Raw genomic sequence first — 22,724 nt, 5'->3', positions numbered from 1 at the left:
ACTGCTGGGGTGAATTGATCACTCTGTTCACTGAAAATATGTATATCCTTGTTCTTATATACAGGCCCAGCCTTGTTATACACAGATTTTTTATACACGAATTTGACTCAACACGAATGGCCCCTGCAAATGAGAAGGAATGTGCTGATCCCTGGAGAAGGGAAAAAAATGCACCCCTTTAAAATCAGATTAATAAACTGAACAGTCCTTTAACAATAGCCTCATTAATGAGAGAGGGGGAGGGCAGCTGGCTGGCTAATCCATCAATCCTTCTCTCTCTAGGGGACCCCTCCCTTCCCCCCCATTGCATTGCCACACTGAGATTTAGATAGGATTGTGCTGTTACAGTGCAATCCTACACACATTTACTCAGGAGTAAATCCCATTGATTTAAATGGGACATACTCCCAGGCAAGTGTGCATAGGATTGCAACCTAATCCCCATTCACTTTTGAAATCAAAAAGAATCATTTGCTGCCATCGCAGCTGAAGGTGGTGTGTTGCTGATAAGATCGCAGCAACACACACAGGCACCAGCAGTGGGTGGCACACTTAAACTAATCACAATTAATTATTTGCACACCAGGCCAGCTACACATCAGCACACTCTAAAGAGGGTTTTATTGTTGGTACATTTGATTTCTTTTACATTTTTACAACAGTACATACTATAAACAACATACAAAAGACTGTCATTCACCATAACCTACAACTGTTCCAAAGAGTAATAAGCAAAATTTAATAGCATAGAAAGGAGGAAACTGAGAATCAATATGAAGAGAAAGAGAATGAAAAAAAAAAGCTGAAGGGAGAAAAAACCAAGAGCAGTAGGCAGCCCTTAAAGATGTAGGCTGCCAATTGATCAGCTTGAGACTCCACATCTCAGAGCTCCAAAATTCTCAGTTTTAGTCCTCCATCACCCTCTTTCACTAACGTATCACTACTGACTTAACCCATTTTTGCCTGGCCCACAGGTATACACATTTGGTCCCTGTTCCATATATGCAACATTGGGCAGAAATGGCTTAATTAACTCAGAGGAGGATGGCTGCTATTTTCCTCAGACAGAGGCAACCTCAGCTATATCCCTTGCCCCTCCTCACACATAACCTAGTTGAAAGGGGTTTAGGGATCCTCTTTCACTGCTCTCCTTTTATCTCACCCCCTCTTGCAAGAAAGAAAGAAAGAAACAAAAAACTACACAGCTGTGCCTTTTCAACTTCATGACTACTTAGCACTAACAGGGGAACAGCAGCTGGTAACCTGCTTAGGTTGCTACCAGCTGAGAACCTCTTTGGCACTGCTGAGGCAGGCTTAGCCCACCCATGGGGGGGGCAGTGTGACCAGATGTTATGTCCACAAAGGCACCCCAAAATTTAGGGGTCCAATGTCCAAGAAAACAGTAGGACATGACAAAATAAAAGCTAAAAACATGTTGGTTTAATGGGTTAATTTAAACACTTTGGGCCCAATCCTATCCAACTTTCTAGCACTGATGCAGCCATACCAGTGGGGTGTGTGATGCATCCTGCAGTAGGGAGGCAGGCATGGAGACTTCCTCATAAGAACATAAGAACATAAGAACAGCCCCACTGGATCAGGCCATAGGCCCATCTAGTCCAGCTTCCTGTATCTCACAGCGGCCCACCAAATGCCCCAGGGAGCACACCAGATAACAAGAGACCTCATCCTGGTGCTCTCCCCTACATCTGGCATTCTGACTTAACCCATTCCTAAAATCAGGAGGTTGCGCATACACATCATGGCTTGTACCCCATAATGGATTTTTCCTCCAGAAACTCGTCCAATCCCCTTTTAAAGGCGTCTAGGCTAGACGCCAGCACCACATCCTGTGGCAAGGAGTTCCACAGACCGACCACGCGCTGAGTAAAGAAATATTTTCTTTTGTCTGTCCTAACCCGCCCAACACTCAATTTTAGTGGATGTCCCCTGGTTCTGGTATTATGTGAGAGTGTAAAGAGCATCTCCCTATCCACTCTGTCCATCCCCTGCATAATTTTGTATGTCTCAATCATGTCCCCCCTCAAGCGTCTCTTTTCTAGGCTGAAGAGGCCCAAACGCCGTAGCCTTTCCTCATAAGGAAGGTGCCCCAGCCCCGTAATCATCTTAGTCGCTCTCTTTTGCACCTTTTCCATTTCCACTATGTCTTTTTTGAGATGCGGCGACCAGAACTGGACACAATACTCCAGGTGTGGCCTTACCATAGATTTGTACAACGGCATTATAATACTAACCGTTTTGTTCTCAATACCCTTCCTAATGATCCCAAGCATAGAATTGGCCTTCTTCACTGCCGCCGCACATTGGGTCGACACTTTCATCGACCTGTCCACCACCACCCCAAGATCTCTCTCCTGATCTGTCACAGACAGCTCAGAACCCATCAGCCTATATCTAAAGTTTTGATTTTTTGCCCCAATGTGCATGACTTTACACTTACTGACATTGAAGCGCATCTGCCATTTTGCTGCCCATTCTGCCAGTCTGGAGAGATCCTTCTGGAGCTCCTCACAATCACTTCTGGTCTTTACCACTCGGAAAAGTTTGGTGTCATCTGCAAACTTAGCCACTTCACTGCTCAACCCTGTCTCCAGGTCATTTATGAAGAGGTTGAAAAGCACCGGTCCCAGGACAGATCCTTGGGGCACACCGCTTTTCACCTCTCTCCATTGTGAAAATTGCCCATTGACACCCACTCTCTGCTTCCTGGCCTCCAACCAGTTCTCAATCCAGGAGAGGACCTGTCCTCTAATTCCCTGACTGTGTTTTTTCAGTAGCCTTTGGTGAGGGACCGTGTCAAACGCCTTCTGAAAGTCCAGATATATAATGTCCACGGGTTCTCCCGCATCCACATGCCTGTTGACCTTTTCAAAGAATTCTATAAGGTTTGTGAGGCAAGACTTACCCTTACAGAAGCCATGCTGACTCTCCCTCAGCAAGGCCTGTTCGTCTATGTGTTTTGAGATCCTATCTTTGATGAGGCATTCCACCATCTTACCCGGTATAGATGTTAGGCTGACCGGCCTATAGTTTCCCGGGTCCCCCCTCTTTCCCTTTTTAAAAATAGGCGTGACATTTGCTATCCTCCAATCTTCTGGTACCGTGGCCGTTTTGAGGGACAAGTTGCATACCTTAGTCAAGAGATCTGCAACTTCATTCTTCAATTCCTTAATAACCCTTGGGTGGATGCCATCAGGGCCCGGTGACTTATTGATCTTTAATTTATCAATGAGGTCTGAAACATCTTCTCTTTTAACCTCTATCTGACTTAACTCCTCGGTTAGGAGGGGCCGTTCGGGCAGCGGTATCTGCCCGAGGTCTTCTGCCGTGAAGACAGATGCAAAGAACTCATTTAATTTCTCTGCCATCTCTAAGTCTCCTTTTATCTCCCCTTTCCCTCCCTCACCATCCAGAGGGCCAACCGCTTCTCTGGCGGGTTTCCTGCTTCTAACATATTTGAAGAAGCTTTTATTATTCCCCTTAATGTTGCTGGCCATGCGTTCCTCATAGTCTCGCTTGGCCTCCCCTATCACCTTCTTACATTTCTTTTGCCACAGTTTATGTTCCTTTTTATTCTCTTCATTAGGGCAAGACTTCCATTTACGGAAGGAAGCTTCCTTGCCCTTCACAGCCTCTCTAACTTGGCTGGTTAGCCATGCGGGCACTCTCCTGGATTTAGCGGAACCCTTCTTTCTTTGCGGTATACACCTCTGCTGGGCCTCTATTACTGTTGTTTTAAGCAGCCTCCATGCACTCTGGAGAGACTGGACTCTTTTTACCCTCCCTTTCAACCTCCTTCTAACCAGCCTCCTCATTTGAGGGAAGTCCGCCCGTCGGAAGTCAAGGGTTTTTGTTAGAGATTTGCCTGGTATTCTTCCCCCAACGTGCACGTCAAAACGGATCGCAGCATGATCACTGTTCCCCAATGGCTCAGTAACGTTTACATCTCTAACCAGGTCCTGCGTACCGCACAAAATTAAATCCAGAGTCACCTGTCCTCTGGTGGGCTCCGTGACTAGCTGATCTAAGCCACAGTCATTTAGCACGTCAAGAAATCCGGTTTCCTTATCGTGACCAGAACACAAATTGACCCAGTCAATATGAGGATAATTGAAGTCCCCCATGATTACAACCATGATTACATGGTGAGGGAACATTTGTTCCCTTGCCTCAGGGCTGCCTTACGGCTGCACCAGCACTGGAAAGTTGGATTGGGTTGGGCCCTAAATTAATTATTATTAAACTAAAGTTATATTACATGATGTATTACATATAAAAAAGGACATGTCCTGGGAAAAGAGGAGATCTGGTCACCCTGGCTGGGGGTGCAGTGGCTGCTTCAAATGGAAAGCTGGGACAAGTGGTAAAATGGAGGGGATGCCTTGCACCCAACACCTGTGTGCTGTTTCTCCTGGTCCACCAATAGTACAGCTCTTCCACCTGTTCACTCACTCTCCTTCAAGGTAAAAAAAGATGGGTGGGAACAGCCTCCTTTTTCCTCCAGGGCTGCTGCTGAAAATTGCTGCAGGGTAGTTGAAGGAAGAGGTGCAGCTGCTCTGATCCTGTTCTTGATTATTTTGGGGTGGATGATCACTGCCTCTTACCTCCTCCACAACTCAGCACATCTTCAAAACTGGCAGGGAAGGTCGGAGGATTCCCCCTTGCCCAGCCAGTTCTGAAGAAGTGCCAAATGGAGGAGGTAGTGGTGAAGGTGATGTGCGGTATGGGTGAGAATTCCTGCCTCCACCTCCCAACCTCCTCTGCTGCCCAGTGCTTCTTCCAAACTGGCCAGGCACTGAAGATCTTGGGAGGAGAAGTGGAACCACTCCCAGGACACTTCTCTACTGGGGGAGGTCTGGTAGTCAGAGGAGGCTGTGGAGATGGCAGCAGCAAAGGCAAAGCAAAAAGGGAGTGCAGAATTTAGGTGCTGGTCTGGCTACAGCTGGGCCTAGCTGAGACATTGCTTTCCATAATTTGCTGGAAGGGGAATTAAAGCAGGGGTTCAAAACAGTACTGTGTTTAACTTTTTGAGCAATGCCTTTTCCCATAGCCAAGAGTCTTCTATAATGTTCACTCACAAAGTAAATCATTTGCAAGAAAGACCATTTCCAGTATTAATTAGAAATGTCCAGATTTCAGGCACTGCTCATTTTTGCTGCTGGTTGCTGATCATCACTGGGAAATTTTTTTTAAAGTGTCCTGTAATTAGCCCTTGACTAGCCCATCCGAATTACTCAGAAGTCTGTTTCTGTGTTCCACAACTGGAGGGTGGTGTGGGGAAAATGTGGGTTTTAATTACTGCTTTCCTCACATTATTTTTTTCTTTTTTTTAAATGGCAAAAGCAGTATATTGCTACTAAGAAATAATGAGAGGAAATCAGTAGTTAAAGCCTGTCTCTACCACCTGTGGGAATTGGGACTGACACAGGGGTAATTAAGAGAAGCGATTCATTGCTGATCCCCTAGCCATAATGAATCGGAAGGGATAAAATGGGCAGGACCTGCCAACAGGACGCATTTAATTAAAGGCGCAGGAGCCTGACAAGCCTCAGGAGCATTTTGCCTGCCTTCATTGGATAGCCATTGCATTTTATTTGAAACCATCACCATAATAGTTTTGCAAAAAGGATCATCCAAAATCAGGTCAGGAGCAAGATGCTGAAAATACTGTTCTGCAATTATTTTTGTGTAAAAAGTAAGCAAGTAAAGGATGGCAATTCCAAAGGAAAGAGCTTGTGTGAAAGCAGCCATAGTCAAACAAAGGTGGGAAATGAGACAGGAAGATGCTTCTCCCCTGCACAGGGTGACCAGATACAACGGAGGACAGAGTGCCTATACCTTTAACCATTGTATAAAGGAGGGAATATGGACAGGTACAGCTCAGCATGGAAGGGTTTAGAAAGCTACCCCTGCCCAAATTCCCTCCTTTATACAATGGTTAAAGGGATAGGCACTCTGTCCTCTATTTTATCTGGTCACACTGCCCCTGCATTCCACTGCTCTACTGGTACTGCTCAGGTAGTGACATGTAACTGAAACTCCCCTTTCCAAAGCCAACCACTTCTGACTTGGGCAACAGCAGTGAGAGCAGAGAAAACCCACCAGCCATCTCCTCAGCTATCCTGCAGTCTCCTGCTCATTGCTTGAGGCCTGATCAAGAACTGAACTCTCACATATTTGCATGGGAGAGTGTGCGAAGTCTCCTGGCATGCAACAAATACATCCATTTCGTGTAGCATGTGTGTAAGAATTCTGACACACCTAGCAGCACTGGGTTGAGCAAATGAGTCTTGCTTGCTCATTCAGGACCAAAATCCACCAACACCTAGAAAGGCTTTGCGTTCGCTAGCATGGATCGCAGCATGATCAAATTGTTCAGGATGCTGCTGTGAATAAATGTACCTGAAGATGTTGAATTTCAGTGATTTCTCCTCTTTGGGGGAGTAAGGTGGGGACTGCTGTGGTTTCTCACCCACATTTTGTTGGTCTCTTTCTCTGAATCCCAGTCCTAGGCAGCACAGAGGAAATCCACAGAGCCCCCAAACGCTGCTGAGATTTCATCTCACTGCCACCCACTCCTTCCTTGCCACTTTCACCCCTTCTTTGGTGAGGGGGGTACTGCCTTGGGTTTACAGGTGAGAAGACAGAAAGGCATGCTTGTGGTATGTACTGTCTTGCCCACAAAACGTCACAGCGCCATGTCTGAACTGATGTACAGCATGGAGTAGATATTTCATGGTTACTGTAGCTGCCTTACCATGAGGTAAAGTAAGACAGTCTCAGTCAGTGGATTTTGCGTGCAATTATCTATGGCCGAAAGAGCAGTTCTGACCCATGGGACACAATATCCTGGAAAGTTTTCCTGCACAAACACATTTGTGATACTCATCCCTGTTTGTTTTGGTGAGTTGGTGGTATTCAGAGGCAGGGAGGGGCGGTTCAGGCCTAGGAGGCCTGGGAGGGGAATGGGGAGGGTGGAGGAAGCCTCTTCCATATCCTAACCCCCTTCCCAGAACTGGAAGCCCTGCACAGGGCTTCTTGGACTTGCACAGCAATTTCACTGGTGCAGATCCGAGTAGCCCCATTGGGCAGACTGGGGCTCGACACCCTAAGGAGACTTCCGACATGCTTACTTTCATCACTGGATATGGCATGGACAGTGTGGCCCTGCTGTATCAGCACTGAATAGGGTTGGGTTGTCGTTTGTACAAGTTCCCTTCTTCTCAAGTTAATTAGTACTGGTATTATTACTATTGGCAACCTTCAGTCTCGAAAGAATATGGTATCACGCTCTGAAAGGTGGTTCTGGCACAGCGTCTAGTGTGGCTGAAAAGGCCAATCCGGGAGTGACAATCCCTTCCACACCGGGAGCAAGTGCAGTCTGTCCCTGGTCTGTTTCCCTGGCTATGGGCCTTCCTTCTTTGCCTCTTTGCCTCAGACTGTTGGCCAAGTGTCTCTTCAAACTGGGAAAGGCCATGCTGCACAGCCTGCCTCCAAGCGGGCCGCTCAGAGGCCAGGGTTTCCCACTTGTTGAGGTCCATCCCTAAGGCCTTCAGATCCCTCTTGCAGATGTCCTTGTATCGCAGCTGTGGTCTGCCTGTAGGGCGCTTTCCTTGCACGAGTTCTCCATAGAGGAGATCCTTTGGGATCCGGCCACCATCCATTCTCACAACATGACCGAGCCAACGCAGGCGTCTCTGGTTTAGAAGTGCATACATGCTAGGGATTCCAGCACGTTCCAGGACTGTGTTGTTAGGAACTTTGTCCTGCCAGGTGATGCCGAGAATGCGCCGGAGGCAGTGCATGTGGAAAGTGTTCAGTTTCCTCTCCTGTTGTGAGCAGAGAGTCCATGACTCGCTGCAGTACAGAAGTGTACTCAGGACGCAAGCTCTGTAGACCTGGATCTTGGTATGTTCTGTCAGCTTCTTGTTGGACCAGACTCTCTTTGTGAGAGAGTGGTAGCTACTCAGTGGTAGCTGCTTTACCGATGCGTTTGTTTAGCTGAAATGTCTTCGTGACTTCCTCTTTGCCGACGATGCAGCTGTCACTACCCACTCTGCCAAAGATCTCCAGCAGCTCATGGATCGTTTTAGCAAGGCCTTCCAAGATTTTGGACTGACAATCAGCCTAAAGAAAACACAGGTCATGGTTCAGGATGTGGACTCACCTCCCTGCATAATTAGTACTGGTAGGCAAATGAAAAAGACAGTTGGAATCCCAGAATTTAAGAGGAATAGGGGGAAAAGAGGGACCAATCATGTGGAAATCCTAGCAAGACTCCCAGCTTTGTCCTCACATAACCCCAAGTGAACCACACTCCCTTAACCATTGAAATGAACTGTCCTGAACACGAACTTTCTGGCGAATTGTGTTACCAGGCATGCTCTAGTCTAGAACATGTAAAACAACATGTGCACATGGAGAAATAAATACATGTGCAAGGACTGTATCTGAAGGCAAATGTCACATCTCAGTGGAGTTTGGTGTTTAACAAAGATGAGAGGGATGGAGATAAACGTGCAACAAAGTAATATGTTGGGGGATAATTAGGGGGATAATTATACAATAATATGGAGGGGAAGGCAAGAGAAAAACAAACACTGATTTAAAAGGCTGCAGTCCTATGCACCTTTTCCTGGAAGTAAGCCCCACTGAACAGAATGGGATTTACTTCTGAGTCGACATGCAAAGAATTGCATTGTAACTCACACAGAATTTCCTCAGTTATTAGATAGAATGCAGGGGAAAACTTAGTATTGTACGGTAAAAGGTGAGATATCCAGCATCTCCAGAACTGAAGGGTTGTTGCATATTGTAACTTTTCAGATATTAGGGGTGGTACAACCTGGAACCATGCAGAAGTGCAGATATTCCAGTTTTATTTAAAGGGAGGGAGCAAATGGAGGAGATCCTTTGTTTGTATGATTCCTGTAAATCAACCTGGAAGTCCTGCACTTCTGTGTTTGAAGAAACTGCACACTGAGCAAGTTAAGGAGGCGGGGGATCCACTTTCCACTTGCTTTTAGCAGGTGGAAAGAAAACGATGTGGCTTGCATCTGCAGCAATTTGGAGGGAGGCAATTCTCCCACCCCCCCCACCCCGCAATCGCATCACTGCTTGTCATGGATGGTTCTCCTTTGTTGAATGTCTTGGTTACTATAACTGTCAGTTTCACTTGGGACGCTGTCAGTTTTCCATAGTAGTCAGCAGCATCAGATGCAAACCAGAAGTCAGGGCTGGTGAGCTTGCTGAGCCAGTTAAATGAACTTTATAGATCAAGGGCCTGCAAACTGCAGCCCACGGGCTGGATCTGGTGAGCCTGCAAAATGATCTCAGGAGCAGTGTGGCAGTAGCGAAGCCGCTGTTCTTCTTGCCTGATATTTGCAAAGAGTCATGCCAGACAGCCGCTCCTCTCCAAATCCAGGCGCAGAGCCTTGGGGCAATGTGCTGTAGAAATGGCTGCCCAGCGCTACTATTTGGAAAGAGAGGATGTAATGAGTGGAGGCTGCAACGCGGAACATTAAGGCTTTGTTAACACCGTGCTTTATCTGAGATCATTTTGCAGGCGCTCAGTGAGCCATGGTTTGGAGACCACTGTTCTACATCGGGGTGGGCAAACATTTTAGCAGGAGGGCCACATCATCTCTCTGACACTGTGTGAAGGGCCAGGGGGAAAAAGAATTAATTTACCTTTCAAATTTGAAGAAATTTACATAAATGAATACATTAGAGGTGGAACTTATATGAATGAATGAATTTTAATGAGCCTATTTATAATACACATGAGAACTATAATATAAGCATGTAGAACTACATGAGACCTATGAACTGTTTGCCACACACCTCTTTTACAGTGAAAACATATAGACCAAGCCAAAAACACATGGAAACATACATTGTTCAGAGACAATGGGGGTATTAAACAAATGCCCAGGGAAAAGCAGAAAATACATGGAGACTATAAAAGGCCTTGCTCTAACTTGGCCCGCAGTTCACGTCTGGCAGTCACAACCAGCATTTGCAGGCCAGCGAAGGCTCCAACAGACTCCGAAGGGCCAGAGGCTCATTGGAGACTGGGGCTCCCTATGGGTCAGATTGGGGGTGCCTGAGGGTCAGTCCCTGGCCCCCGGGTTGGGGTTTGCCCTCCCCTGTTTTAGATCATCAGGTGCCATCATGTTTACTGTATTTTTAATTAAAAAATACTTCATTCTTTCAAACCAGTCATATGGTGCCATATGGGGAACCATGATACATTCCTGAGCAAATAGGACACACCACTGCAACTTAGGAGGTGGCTGAGGAGGTCTCCTCAGGGTTAAGGGATATATTTCCTCTTACCCCGAGTAAAGCCCCAGCCACCTCTACGAGGCTTCTCAGATATGTGCCAGCTAAATCTGGAAAGCTCGGTGTAATGCCAGGCAGACCAGGAAGTGGGTTTGGATACAGCAGAGGAGGCCTCCGACAATCTTGCCCTCTCCCAGGCCCAATCCTCCCCTGTTCTGCCCACCCTGCCAAAAAACACCCCCTTCCCACCTCCAAAAAGTATTCCTTGGATGTATGTGTTTCTATGAGTGGGATATGGGGACATGAAATCTGGGTACAGGGATTCCTGGCAGTTCTTTGCTTTTGCCCCTTTGCCATTGATGGCAAAGTGGTTCTTTTAGGGGGTAGGGTGCTTGTGTGCATTTGCATGCACCCTGTGGTGCTTGTTGCTCATTTCTAGTGGCTGGCAGGGGGACCAGTGGCGGCTGCTCACTGGCCTTGCACTTGTCCCCCAACCCCTGCTCAGTTCACTCTTGCAGTGTTTTGTCTGGCAGCCAACATGGGGGCTGGGTGGATGCGGTGATTGGCTCCTTGGATTGGCTCCAACAGATGTCAGGAAGTCACTCCTTGGTTGATGGGTGGTGTTGGGGTTTCCATGGATGCTGTATTACTGAAAAGGGCTGTGCCAGCATTACTGGGAGAGCTGTGCTGGCATGGCATTGCTGAATAGGCTTAGGATATGGCAGTTGTTGCAGGGGTGTCCGTGTGCATTTGGTGGAGCAATCAAATAGGATTGGGCCATAAATTAGGTACCTTATAGTGGCTCTCTGACTAGCAGAACAAGGTGGTAGAATAGCCAGCATGTCTTCAGACTGTGAAAGGCCTTTTATTAAAGCTGAATGCTATTGTGTGCAAAAGCTCCCTGCAAGTAGAAAACTATTATTGTAGGGAGGACTTGGTGAGAACCTCTCTCCCCAATGCCTTCATTGCCATCTGTTAATGTGGAGAATATTTTAATAGTCTACCACAAAGCTGCAGTTTGAAGTGATACCATTCATTCATTATTATACCTTAAAAACGAAGGGCTAAGGCAGCTCTTCCTGCATTTTCTTTGGGAGCACACCCCCGCCAACCGGCTCTTTAATGACTGCATCCAAAGAAAGGTTGTCACAATTAGCTTTCTTTTGATGATATAACCCACTGTGTGCAAATAAAAGTAAATTGAGAATGACCATAGGGGCCTTCCTGCCCCAGAACAGAATACATTCATCAGCAGGGAAGGATTGTCTGCAATCCAGGTACATTTTGGAAAGCTTGCTTGATCTCTTAACAATTGCTGCTGCTTCCTCTTTGAGCAAGCCAACAGCTTCCCATGATGTGGGAAGTGAGGTTTTGAAAGGAAAGTGGTGCCTTGTTGATGCACAGCTGGTGTTTATGCTTTCTTCCTAGTTACAACCCAAAACACACCACAAGTTGAAGGAAGGACACCCATATCTGACCACTCTACAACAGTCCAACCCTATCCACTAAGTTATGTGGTAACAATTCTGCTGTTACGCCACAAGGCAGCACACACAGTGTGCCACTGATGACTATTTGGGCACATGCTAGACCTATTCCCTTTCAGGAACCTCCCCACTCCTCCCTCTTTGGGCATACAGCACCAGTATACTATTTTAATCATACCTGGCATGGTGTTGAGGGCCGGAAAAAATTTAAATATAAAATTTATATAAATATAGAACTTAAGATGAGTGGATAAATGGGCTCATTCATTCAACCTCTCTGGCTCTTAGAACACCCTCCAGACACAACCAGAGCATAGTTCCTGTCACGTTGGCCAAGTGGGTTAGTGGCTTTCAGGGGAGAAGAGGCGGGCCACATCTGGCCCCCGGGCCAGGACTTGGAGACCCTTTTTAATTAAATAAAATATTTTTATATATGCCCCATTGCCTTCAGGTTACCCCCCCGCCACTGGCTGTAGGATGCAGTGTGTACCTTTTTAGTGTAGCTACATTGGTGCTGGTAGTGCAGGAAAGGTGAACATGGACTTCAGCGCAGGTGCAGGATCCTGTTGGAGAACCTCAAGTACTGGTACTAGATCTGCAAGCTGAGTTTCATTCAACAACTTTACAGGGGCATAGCTAAAGCTGTTTTAGGTTTTTGTTAGTATAACCTTACGGAACAGTTCTTATCTGAAGGTAGACTTTTGTAAGACAGTGTTCTGCTATACAGTCCATTCATGTGAACACTATTTGGGGCTGCAAACCCTCAAAGCCCCAGTCATGATCATGCCTTGCTTTCTTAATTTGGACCTCTTTGAAAAAGATACAAGGGACAAATAAATTCCAAACCAAAGGTTAAGTATACCTAGGATGGTATTCCTTTGAATGTGAAGGCTGTGAAATCTCAGTTTTGAAGTATGAGAGGCACCATGTTGAAGCCACTTTCATAAGAAGTGCTCTCTTCTTCCCAATAAATATAACAGGATTTTCCTGGAAAAGTGTGACTTTTGAGTCTATACTGTCTTCACTCTTCTTCCTATAAAGGAGCCACCAGAACTATTTGACCATCCAAAGATAGAAAGCTTTTTCTTTGTGCCTTCCATGATGAAGAAAAGCAATATTTCTCCCTCCACTGGATCTTGATCAGAACCCCATTTTTTTCAAGCAATTGCATCTGAGGGGAGCTTCTCCTGGTCTACTTATCCCTCTTCCCAGCTTCCAGAGATATCCACAAACTAGGACTGCAAATTAGGAGCTGGAGGTGAGCTCTGAGATTTCCATTGCAGGAATCTTTCAGGCAGTTTCAACAGTAAAAGGCAGCAACCATGAGCAAAACGAGCCAAAATAAACAGATTTATTAAAAGGTCAACATTTCAGGACAACTTCACAGAATAAAGTTGTGTTGGAAGGATTAAGTCTCCTTAAAAAACAAGATAAAGAGCCAGGAGTTGGCCACTGTTGCATATCATCTTACTTTTGTACAACCTTGCAATATCCCATTCTTCTCCCCTTTCCAAATGCCTTTTGGAATCAAGCTGGAGAAAGCAAGACACCTCAGGATGTCCCTTCCTGTATACAACTGCTGTAGCAAAATTTGATCATTTCTGTTTGCATGCCTAACACTAGATTTCATACAACTGTGATGAGTCTAAATACCACAAAGTCCCATGAAATGGTTTGTTTGGCTCCACCCTGCAAACAGAAACCATATTATGGCTTTTCAGTCCATACAAGTTATTCAGCTTAAGTGCAAACTAGTTGTTTGCTCAAAAAGCCAGTTATAAAAAAAAAGAAAAAGAACAGACAGCAAGAAGATATATTTACAAGTCTTTTAAGGGAAGGAGAAAAGTGAGTTAAATGTAGACTATCATCATTATAATGTACAGAAAAAGTGGCCTATATATTTAAATGTAACATATTATAGTATTGTGGTAGGAATAAGACAATTCAAGCATCCAAGGGTCTTCTTTGCCTCTTTTCCTTTGTTTTTAACTTATCAGGCTGTTGCTGGACAGCCCCACTGTTTCCATTCTGTGCCTGAGCATATCTTGCCACAGTAGAAACACCATCCACAAACTTTGTTTTGTAGAGTACATTTGCATTGTTGAACATGCCATCCTTTAAAGATACCACAATGAACTAGGAACAAAACAAAATATTAAATTTAACATCTGGAACACTGTTGAGTTTCTTTGCCAACAAAATTATGAAGTAAGCAGTTGCATGTAAAAAGCTTCCTAACCACAACCATCTATGAGTAGATATACATGCTTAGAATTATTTTTAAAACTTAAAGTCCATTGAAGTAACTAAACACAGCCGCCCAGCAGCATGACACAAACTAATAAAAGGAGCTTCCCTCTATAAATGAGAAAATGCCTCACTAAACCTCTGGGTGAAGAATGAATGTATGAATGAAAGTTAGCATAATTTGACCTACTACAAGGTGATAAGGCAACAGCAAGGCAGGGCAGAGGCAAGATAATGTAATCCAATTAATTTATGGGATTTGCTTCAAGGTGTTCTGGGAGGCGAACCTGCAAGTTCTCTGGCAGAATGGGCAGCAAAATGGCAGATGCGTTTCAACGCAAGTCTAAAGTAATGCACATTGGGGCAAAAAACCAAAACTTCACGTATAGGCTAATGGGTTCTGAGCTGTCTGTGACAGATCAGGACAGAGATCTTGGGGTGGTGGTGGACAAGTCGATGAATGTGTCAACCCAATGTGCGGCGGCAGTGAAGAAGGATACATTCTATGCTTGGGATCATTAGAAAAGGTATTGAGAACAAAACAGCTAATATTGTAATGCCGTTGTACAATTCGATGGTAAGGCCACACCTGGAGTATTGCTTCCAGTTCTGGTCGCCGCATCTCAAAAAAAGACATAGTGGAAATGGAAAAGGTGCAAAAGAGAGCGACTAAGATGATTACGGGGCTGGGGCACCTTCCTTATGAGGAAAGGCTATGGCGTTTGGGCCTCTTCAGCCTAGAAAAGAGGCGCTTGAGGGGGGACATGATTGAGACATACAAAATTATGCACGGGAAGGATAAAGTGGATAGAGAAATGCTCTTTACACTCTCACATAACACCAGAACCCAGGGACATCCACTAAAATTGAGTGCTGGGAGAGTTAGAACAGACAAAAGAAAATATTTCTTTACTCAGTTTGTGATTGGTCTTTGAAACTCCTTGCCACAGGATGTGGTGATGGCATCTGGCCTGGATGCCTTTAAAAGGGGATTGGACAAGTTTCTGGAGGAAAAATCCATTGCGGGTTACAAGCCATGATGTGTATGTGCAACCTTCTGATTTTAGAAATGGGCTATGTCAGAATGCCAGATGCAAGGGAAGGCACCAGGATGCAGGTCTCTTGTTATCTGGTGTGCTCCCTGGGGCATTTGGTGGGCTGCTGTGAGATACAGGAAGCTGGACTAGATGGGCCTATGGCCTGATCCAGTGGGGCTGTTCTTATGGTAATAGGTTTCATCCCAAAATGCCAACTTCCTTTTCTATGTTACTTTCTCCTTGTTGCCCAGACACATGATTCTGTCACACAGAAATAGTTAGGCAGATGGCTGCTCAGTTGTAGAGGCCTCAGTTCCAATTACAATCTCCACCAACCCCGATTTGCCCTATTTCTTATGGAGGAAAATACCCCTTTATAAGTTGTTTTGCTGCAAGTCCAAGCCTCCTGGCCTCAACCTCAAGTTATAAAGCGGACACCCTGTGTTAGCGTGAATGTGGCTTGATTTACTCCTGACCAAATCATATTTTAGTATTTAACAGCTCTATTGGGTTTTGATTTTGCATCTGGCAGTGATTTGTCATTAACCAATTTTTGCCCAGCCCACGGGTGTACAAATTTGGTCCCTGCTGCATATAAACAACAGTGGGCAGAAATGGCTTAAGTCTCTTTTAAATAAGGGTGCAATCCTAACTTGCACTGGAGCAGGCAGGCTGGCAGGCCTGCGTTGCATCCAGCACAAGTGTGGGGCCAGAATTGGTGCAACCTGAGGCAAGGGGAAAACTTCCCCTAACCCCATGTTGCACTGCACTGGCCCCAATGGGTCTACTCAGATCTCAGCCACCTCAGGCGGTGCTGCAAATACAAGTAGAACGGACCAGCCAGAAGCTGCTCTGTGCTACCCGCGAACAGGGTCAGGATCTGGCATAACTACCAGATCCTGACCCAGCCTCTTGCCACCTCCCCTGCCCTGCCCTGGAGTACCTCCTCCCTGTCTCCCCCCCCCCCCGACCCCTGTGTCAGCTGATGCAAACTTACCCCACCAGACCTGAACTCCTTGTGCTGGCCTCCCTGACTCTAAAGTTGGTGCAAATGTGTTTGTGACACTCCCAGGTCGACACATGTGACTTGTTCTGGCCTAACCTGGGTGTTAGGATTGCACTGCACTTCGGGCAAAGAGGACTTTTCTATGATCACCCAACAAAGCCATGGCCAAAACAGAACAGGGACCTTTTATGAAGTGTGCTTGGCACAGGAGATGTTTCCAGTGGGCTAAATTTATTGCTAATAGAAACTTTTTACCTACCTGGGAATGCCTGAAGTGGGTACGAAGCATCTGCCCAATATTCTGGGTGTGTGAGAGATCAAGGGCTGCATCCACCTCATCAAGGATGTAAATTGGAGCAGGTTTGAAGAGAAGCATGGCTAGGATCAGAGACAAAGCCACAAGAGACCTAGAAAGAGTACAAAAAATATTTAGACACAGACGAATTGTATCATTAGCTGCATTCAGTTATTTTTCTGAAACAAACATTTCATTTCTATAACACATTTCTGGGAAAAACCACACAGAAAAGTCTTAAATTGATGGATCAGACCGCAGTGACTGATGGTTCATTTGATGGATTCCTACCAATATCCTTTCAATGGACAGTTCATTTTGAGGAGAACAGCTCTCTCTTGAGTGTAAAATTACCCTTTAGGATGACTTTTGTGGTTAATGGATAATGTTCTGTAAGGAATTTGAACCAATAGTAATGTTAGGACATTAGCTGTTGTGCATCTTCTCAATAATTTAAAAGGAATTGTTTTTTAATTCTTGTTAAAATTCAAAACCTCACACGACACTTACAAAAAGAGTGTTTTGGTACAGGATAGTTTGTTTTAATATGGATGAAACTATGCTGTTTTAAATATATGTATATACAACCTGCTCTGCCTCTTTGTGGACTCTGGTGGAGCCCCAAAAGAGTGGCTGGGAGCTTTGGTAAGTAGGTGTGGCACGTTTCTTGGCTTGGCAATGATGTCATTGCTGAGCACTTGGAGACAAGTAAACACTGCCAACCAGAACACCTGACCACAGTCTCCACTGGTGAGGGCTACACCAGGTGCAGGAATCCTTTAAGTGGGCTAGGCAGGGTACAAAAAGGGAAGGGGAGAAGAAAAAGGAAGAGATAGCACAGAAAAGGCAGAAGGAGAGAGGGAGAAGCTGGCAGAAGGAAAAAGTTGAGAATAGATGGGGAAAAAAGCAAAGAAGAAGAGTGCACTGGAGAAGAACTGGGAGAGCAACAGAAGCCTGGGAGCGGCCAAGGAGAAAAGGAGGGGAGAGGGGAAAGAAGCCCCACATGTCCAGGATTGAAAACCTTTTCTCAGGCAAGCAAAGGGTTGCCTCCAGCAGGAAGAAAGGTCTGCAGAGCTCAGAAGCCACTCTGTCATCTGGGAGCTGGTGAAAGGAAGGGGCTTTTTCAGGCACCTAACAGGGCAGCCAGGCCAGCCAGACCCACCCTCATACTCCACCCCCCTCCTGGTTCCTGAAGATGATCTATTTGATTGTCAGCAGACCCAAGCGATGTAACTGCAGGAGATAGTGCACTTTCAAAGACATTGGGGCAAAGACCATTTTGTTCTGTTTTCCATATGTCAATAAACCCGTTATGGCAGTTCTTGCTCTCCCTGTTGATTGCTACCTGCTAGGCAAACCAGAAGTGTCCTGTCCCACCCTTATAATGTAGACCTGCTCTTTTGGGATCGTCCTGAGGAAGGAGACCACAACACTCCTCCAGGAAGCACTTTTGTGTGTCTTAAAACAAAAACCAAGATTCACACATCACCATATGTTTGAATGTCTGGGATATGGGGAATGAACAGCAATCCTCAGGGATTGCAGTACTCAGTCTTAGCTGAGGACTGAGTACAACAGAAACTTCCATAACAATGATTTACAAAGTGTAAGACCGTCATATTGATTTTTAAGGTTTCAAATGTAGATCTTGGTAGTTTAGTTACCCAGTTAGGTAGGGAGAAATTCCCCATTTGGTTCCACTGTTCCTTGAACTCTCATGTACTTTAACATGAGTACATGTTAAACACGTATCCAGATGATTACAAAGAATAAAATGAAAAGATCACTGTGCAGTTTAGGAGGAAGAGATAAATCATAAAATAGAAGCCTGGGGAGAATGTTAAATTCAGAACTTATTCTGTCTTTGCTTTTGTGCTACATTTCCCCCGACAGAACTTCACTAACCTTTGACCCCCACTCAATTCTGTTAAGTTTTCCTTCCAGGTGTTTCCTAAGGCAACTTTGAATTCCAGACCATCCAGGACAGTTTGCCCTTCAGGAGGGGACAGCATAGCATTGGCTCCTGGCAGGAGTGTTGAGAAAATTGATCCAAAGTCTTTGTTCACCTGGGAAAACAAATACACTCATATTTTCAAAAACTTTTGAAAAAGACTTTCATGATTGCATGAACTGTGTTTGTGTGTTACTGTACAAAACACTCTGAATAAAATGTAGATGCCAAGGAGACCTACCTTTTGCCAGGCAATGTTTAAAGCTTCATTTTTCTTTTGGTCAAGTTCCACAATGGTTGCTAGAATTTTAGACTTGTCATTCTCAACAATCCTTTTCTTCTTCATCAAATCATTATACTAGAACAAGAAGATCAGGACACAGGCTCATGAAATTTTTGACACAGGGAAGATCAAGTTTTGGTCTTAGAGCTTGCAATTTTGCTTGATGTGCTGGAGGTTTTGTGAGTAAATTCACCAAAACAAGAATGGTTGACAAGTTTAGCAACTTGATATTTTATGGAGTTCTTTGCATTTGACAGGGATATCAGCCCCTCAAACTGCCATTCGATTAATCTATTCCAAAATCACACAGGCTGGACATTCTGGGTCTGGACATCTGAATGCCAGCTGGGTGTCACTAAAAAAAAAACAACTTAAAATGACTCTTTATGACTTAAACAACAGTTTTCAGAGCATCTTCCTGGAAATGCAGATGATGCTTGTTTATGTATGTACATAAGGAAACAAGATGACAGCACAACACCTATTGCCTAATTTGCCTATGAAGCAACAAACATGCTGTTCTCATCTGACAGCAGGGCAGTGGAAAAACCGGCGTAGGAACAACTTACTCTTTCTTCTGCCTCTGAAAGCATGTTCATGGCTCTCATGTTGACATTCCTGCCCAACTTCTCTTTCTTTTCCTGCAATTTCTGCAGCCTCTGACCAGCTTCTTTGGGATTGTTAGTCTTGAAATCATAAGCTGTGTTTGGCTGACCAAACAGGTGCTTTTCTGAAGTTATCCATTCATAGTCTTGTTGCATTTTAGCTACCTGCAAAACACATGCAAAGAAAACATTTATGGACACCTACACAATCACACAAAACGTTTCTGAAACTCTTAGCACAGCAGTGCTACAGGGGTGCTGCTGCAGTGTTCCTGAAATAAAGAAAGGGAAAACCTCACAAGCCCCCTTGCTGGAGGCATCCGCATCCCTAGATGCTCCTATAGAGCAGAGAAGGAATTATGTTCAGCAACATACGGACAGCAGAAGAATCCCAAGAGAGAAAGCAAAGACACATGGCAGTTCCCTCCCATAGTCCCTACTACATGTTCTAGGAAAGGGTGAATCCCTGAAGCATCACCACTGCCCAGAAACCACATCCCAACTAGAGCCATGACTGACTAGGCAAAGTGTAAGATAGTACATCAGTTCTTCTCCAACTGTGCTCGTCTTTCTATATATGCCATTTGTTTATAATCCATTCACTCTGAGCTGTGGTCCTTCTTCCTCTTTTTACTGTCTTGGTCTAGCTCTGCAAAGTTACCCACCTAGTTCCTTTACGACATCATCACTGCAGATGCACATTGGGGCAAAAAAATCAAAACTTCACATATAGGCTGCTGGGTTCTGAGCTGTCTGTGACAGATCAGGAGAGAGATCTAGGGGTGGTGGTGGACAAGTCGATGAAAGTGTCGACCCAATGTGCGGCGGCAGTGAAGGCCAATTCTATGCTTGGGATCATTAGGAAAGGTAATGAGAACAAAGCGGCTAATATTATAATGCCATTGTACAAATCTATGGTAAGGCCACACCTGGAGTATTGTGTCCAGTTCTGGTCGCCGCATCTCAAAAAAGACATAGTGGAAATGGAAAAGATGCAAAAGAGAGCGACTAAGATGATTACTGGGCTGGGGCACCGTCCTTACAAGGAAAGGCTACGGCGTTTGGGCCTCTTCAGCCTAGAAAAGAGACGCCTGTGGGGGGACATGATTGAGACATACAAAATTATGCAGGGGCTGGAGAGTGGATAGAGAGATGCTGTTTACACTCTCACATAACACCAGAACCAGGGGACATCCACTAAAATTGAGTGTTGGAGAGTTAGGACAGACCAAAGAAAATATTTCTTTACTCAGCATGTGGTTGGTCTGTGGAACTCCTTGCCACAGGATGTGGTGATGGCATCTGGCCTGGACGCCTTTAAAAGGGGATTGGACAAGTTTCTGGGGGAAAAATCCATTACAGGTTACAAGCCTTGATGTGTATGTGCCACCTCCTGATTTTAGAAATGGGCTATGTCAGAATTTAAGATGCAAGGGAAGGAACCAGGATGCAGGTCTCTTGTTATCTGGTGTACTCCCTGGGCATTTGGTGGGCCGCTGTGAGATATAGGAAGCTGGACTAGATGGGCCTATGGCCTGATCCAGTGGGGCTGTTCTTATGGTAATAGGTTTCATCCCAAAATGCCAACTTCCTTTTCTATGTTACTCTCTCCTTGTTGCACAGACACATGATTCTGTCACACAGAAATAGTTAGGCAGATGGCTGCTCAATTGTAGAGGCCTCATTTCCAATTACAATCTCCACCAACCCCGATTTGCCCTATTTCTTATGGAGGAAAATACCCCTAATGTTGATTCTGAGATATTTAGTTCTGTACAATTTTGTAAAGTACTGGGGGAGGGGGGGCGTGAAAAACTTTTTCTCATGTGTCTCTACCTTGCTGGGATGAGTTTCTGCCTAGAAATATTTTTCCTCGCGTGTCCCTGCCTTGCTAAGATGTGTCTCTGCCTAGAAATATTTCTATTATAAATAAGCTCAGTAGAATTCATTCTTTCATATAAATTCCATCTTTAATGTATTCATTTATGTAAAAATATGTAAATACAGTCAAATTTGAAATATAAATTATTTTTTTCCCCTGGCCCCCGACAGTGTCAGAGAGATGATGTGGCCCTCCTGCCAAAATGTTTGGACACCTTTACACTTGAGGACTACATTTTCTCTGCCTTTAATCTTCAAAGCACCAGGAAGAAAAGCTTTGGGGGGACCTTTTTGTCCCTTATTATTTGGGATGTGTGTTTAACCCCTGCTAACTGGGTAAGGGGCACTTTTTCAAGTGGATGCTCCTCTTTAATTTAGCAGGAGGAGAATAACTGGCCCACCTCACCCCAGCAGTATCTTTTCTAGTGACTGCCTGCTAGTGTTCTTTTGCATCTTTTTAGATTGTGAGCCCTTTTGGGACAGGGAGCCATTAGTTATTTGGTTTTTCTCTGTAAACTGCTTTGTGAACTTTCCGTTGAAAAGCGGTATATAAATACTGTTAATAACAACAATAGTATTTAAGTAACGAAACTGCATGCTTCTAGCATTCAGTAATTCTCTAGAAACCTCATTTTTTTGTCCTGTTTTGGCAGCAGTCTCCTATTCTCGTAACAGCAGATAGGAATAGATGGTGGAGACAGGGATTACGTTCCAACACACCTCCTTAAAGTAACTGAAATCAAAGGGCTTAAGCATGCTTAATGCTATGGGCAAATGTAACTGGTGCTATAGCAGTTTTAGGGCTGTACATTATTTTCCCCCCCCACTCTTTATACTTGTTGCTGACTAACCAGGCTACTTCTCTATCCACTTTGCTCCTGCATAGCTACCTTGGTATCTGACACTAACACATTGTGTGTTAGTTTTACAGTCACTTAGTGGTATGGCGGTTCATGGCTTGCATTGCATTTACAACAGTGCTTATTTCTGAGCATTTCTTCTCCCGTAACACCAGTAGAAAAGTCAATCACTGGTGAGGATGCATATATAAATATTAGTCAAGCTATATTACCATGCAATATTAGCATACCTTAGCAGAAGCATCAGAGGCCTCCCGCTTGTGTTTGCTAATGTTGTGTTCCAGCTCTTTAATCTTCAGTTGTAATTCATTATTTTGTTCTTTATGTTTAACAGCTTCTGCTGACTTGGTTTTAACTGCCTTATCCTGGGCCATCACCAAGGCCTTTTGCTTAGCCAGTTCCTCTTGAGCATTCTTCACAGATTCCTAAACAGGAAATGAAGCCGTTATCTCCCTGCTTTGATCATCATTAAACAAGGGGTGGGTGAAGATTTTTCAAGTTCAGCAAGTGACAATCAGCAACTGACAACTTCTGGCCGTAGTTCAGCCTTGAGGGAGAATTCCTGGCTACCCAGCTGTGAAACCAGAAGAATGAGGTGCAGAAGGCTGCAACTGCAGTGATGGATTTGCCCACATGTCACTTGGGGAAATGGGGTTTGAGGTCATGACGCCTTTCCTTTCACAAAGCAGCCCTCCAGCAAAACTAGTTGATGAAAGGGGCTGCTGAATATTTTGAAAGGCCTCCAAGCTGTGTAGGTGAGAGTTCCA

At 44.9% G+C, this 22,724-nt stretch overlaps 1 protein-coding gene across 1 annotated transcript in view; it reads right to left on the bottom strand.

Moving 5' to 3' along the window:
• Nucleotides 1-13,212: 13,212 nt before the first annotated feature.
• SMC2 (structural maintenance of chromosomes 2) overlaps nucleotides 13,213-22,724 on the bottom strand; it is a 29,172-nt gene continuing 19,660 nt past the window's right edge. Inside the window, exons 19-24 of the mRNA XM_066614642.1 lie at nucleotides 22,188-22,382; nucleotides 19,181-19,381; nucleotides 18,570-18,686; nucleotides 18,283-18,443; nucleotides 16,342-16,489; nucleotides 13,213-13,928 (exon numbers count right to left, since the gene is read on the bottom strand). Of these exons, the coding sequence (XP_066470739.1) occupies nucleotides 13,737-13,928; nucleotides 16,342-16,489; nucleotides 18,283-18,443; nucleotides 18,570-18,686; nucleotides 19,181-19,381; nucleotides 22,188-22,382 (1,014 nt within the window). The 3' untranslated portion in view covers nucleotides 13,213-13,736. The remainder of the gene's footprint in view (nucleotides 13,929-16,341; nucleotides 16,490-18,282; nucleotides 18,444-18,569; nucleotides 18,687-19,180; nucleotides 19,382-22,187; nucleotides 22,383-22,724) is intronic.

The sequence above is a fragment of the Tiliqua scincoides genome, chromosome 2 (assembly GCF_035046505.1).
Source record: "Tiliqua scincoides isolate rTilSci1 chromosome 2, rTilSci1.hap2, whole genome shotgun sequence".
NCBI lineage: Eukaryota > Metazoa > Chordata > Lepidosauria > Squamata > Scincidae > Tiliqua > Tiliqua scincoides.
The sequence above is the reverse complement of the archived record's forward strand: the minus strand, read 5'-3'. Positions and strand labels throughout refer to the sequence as shown.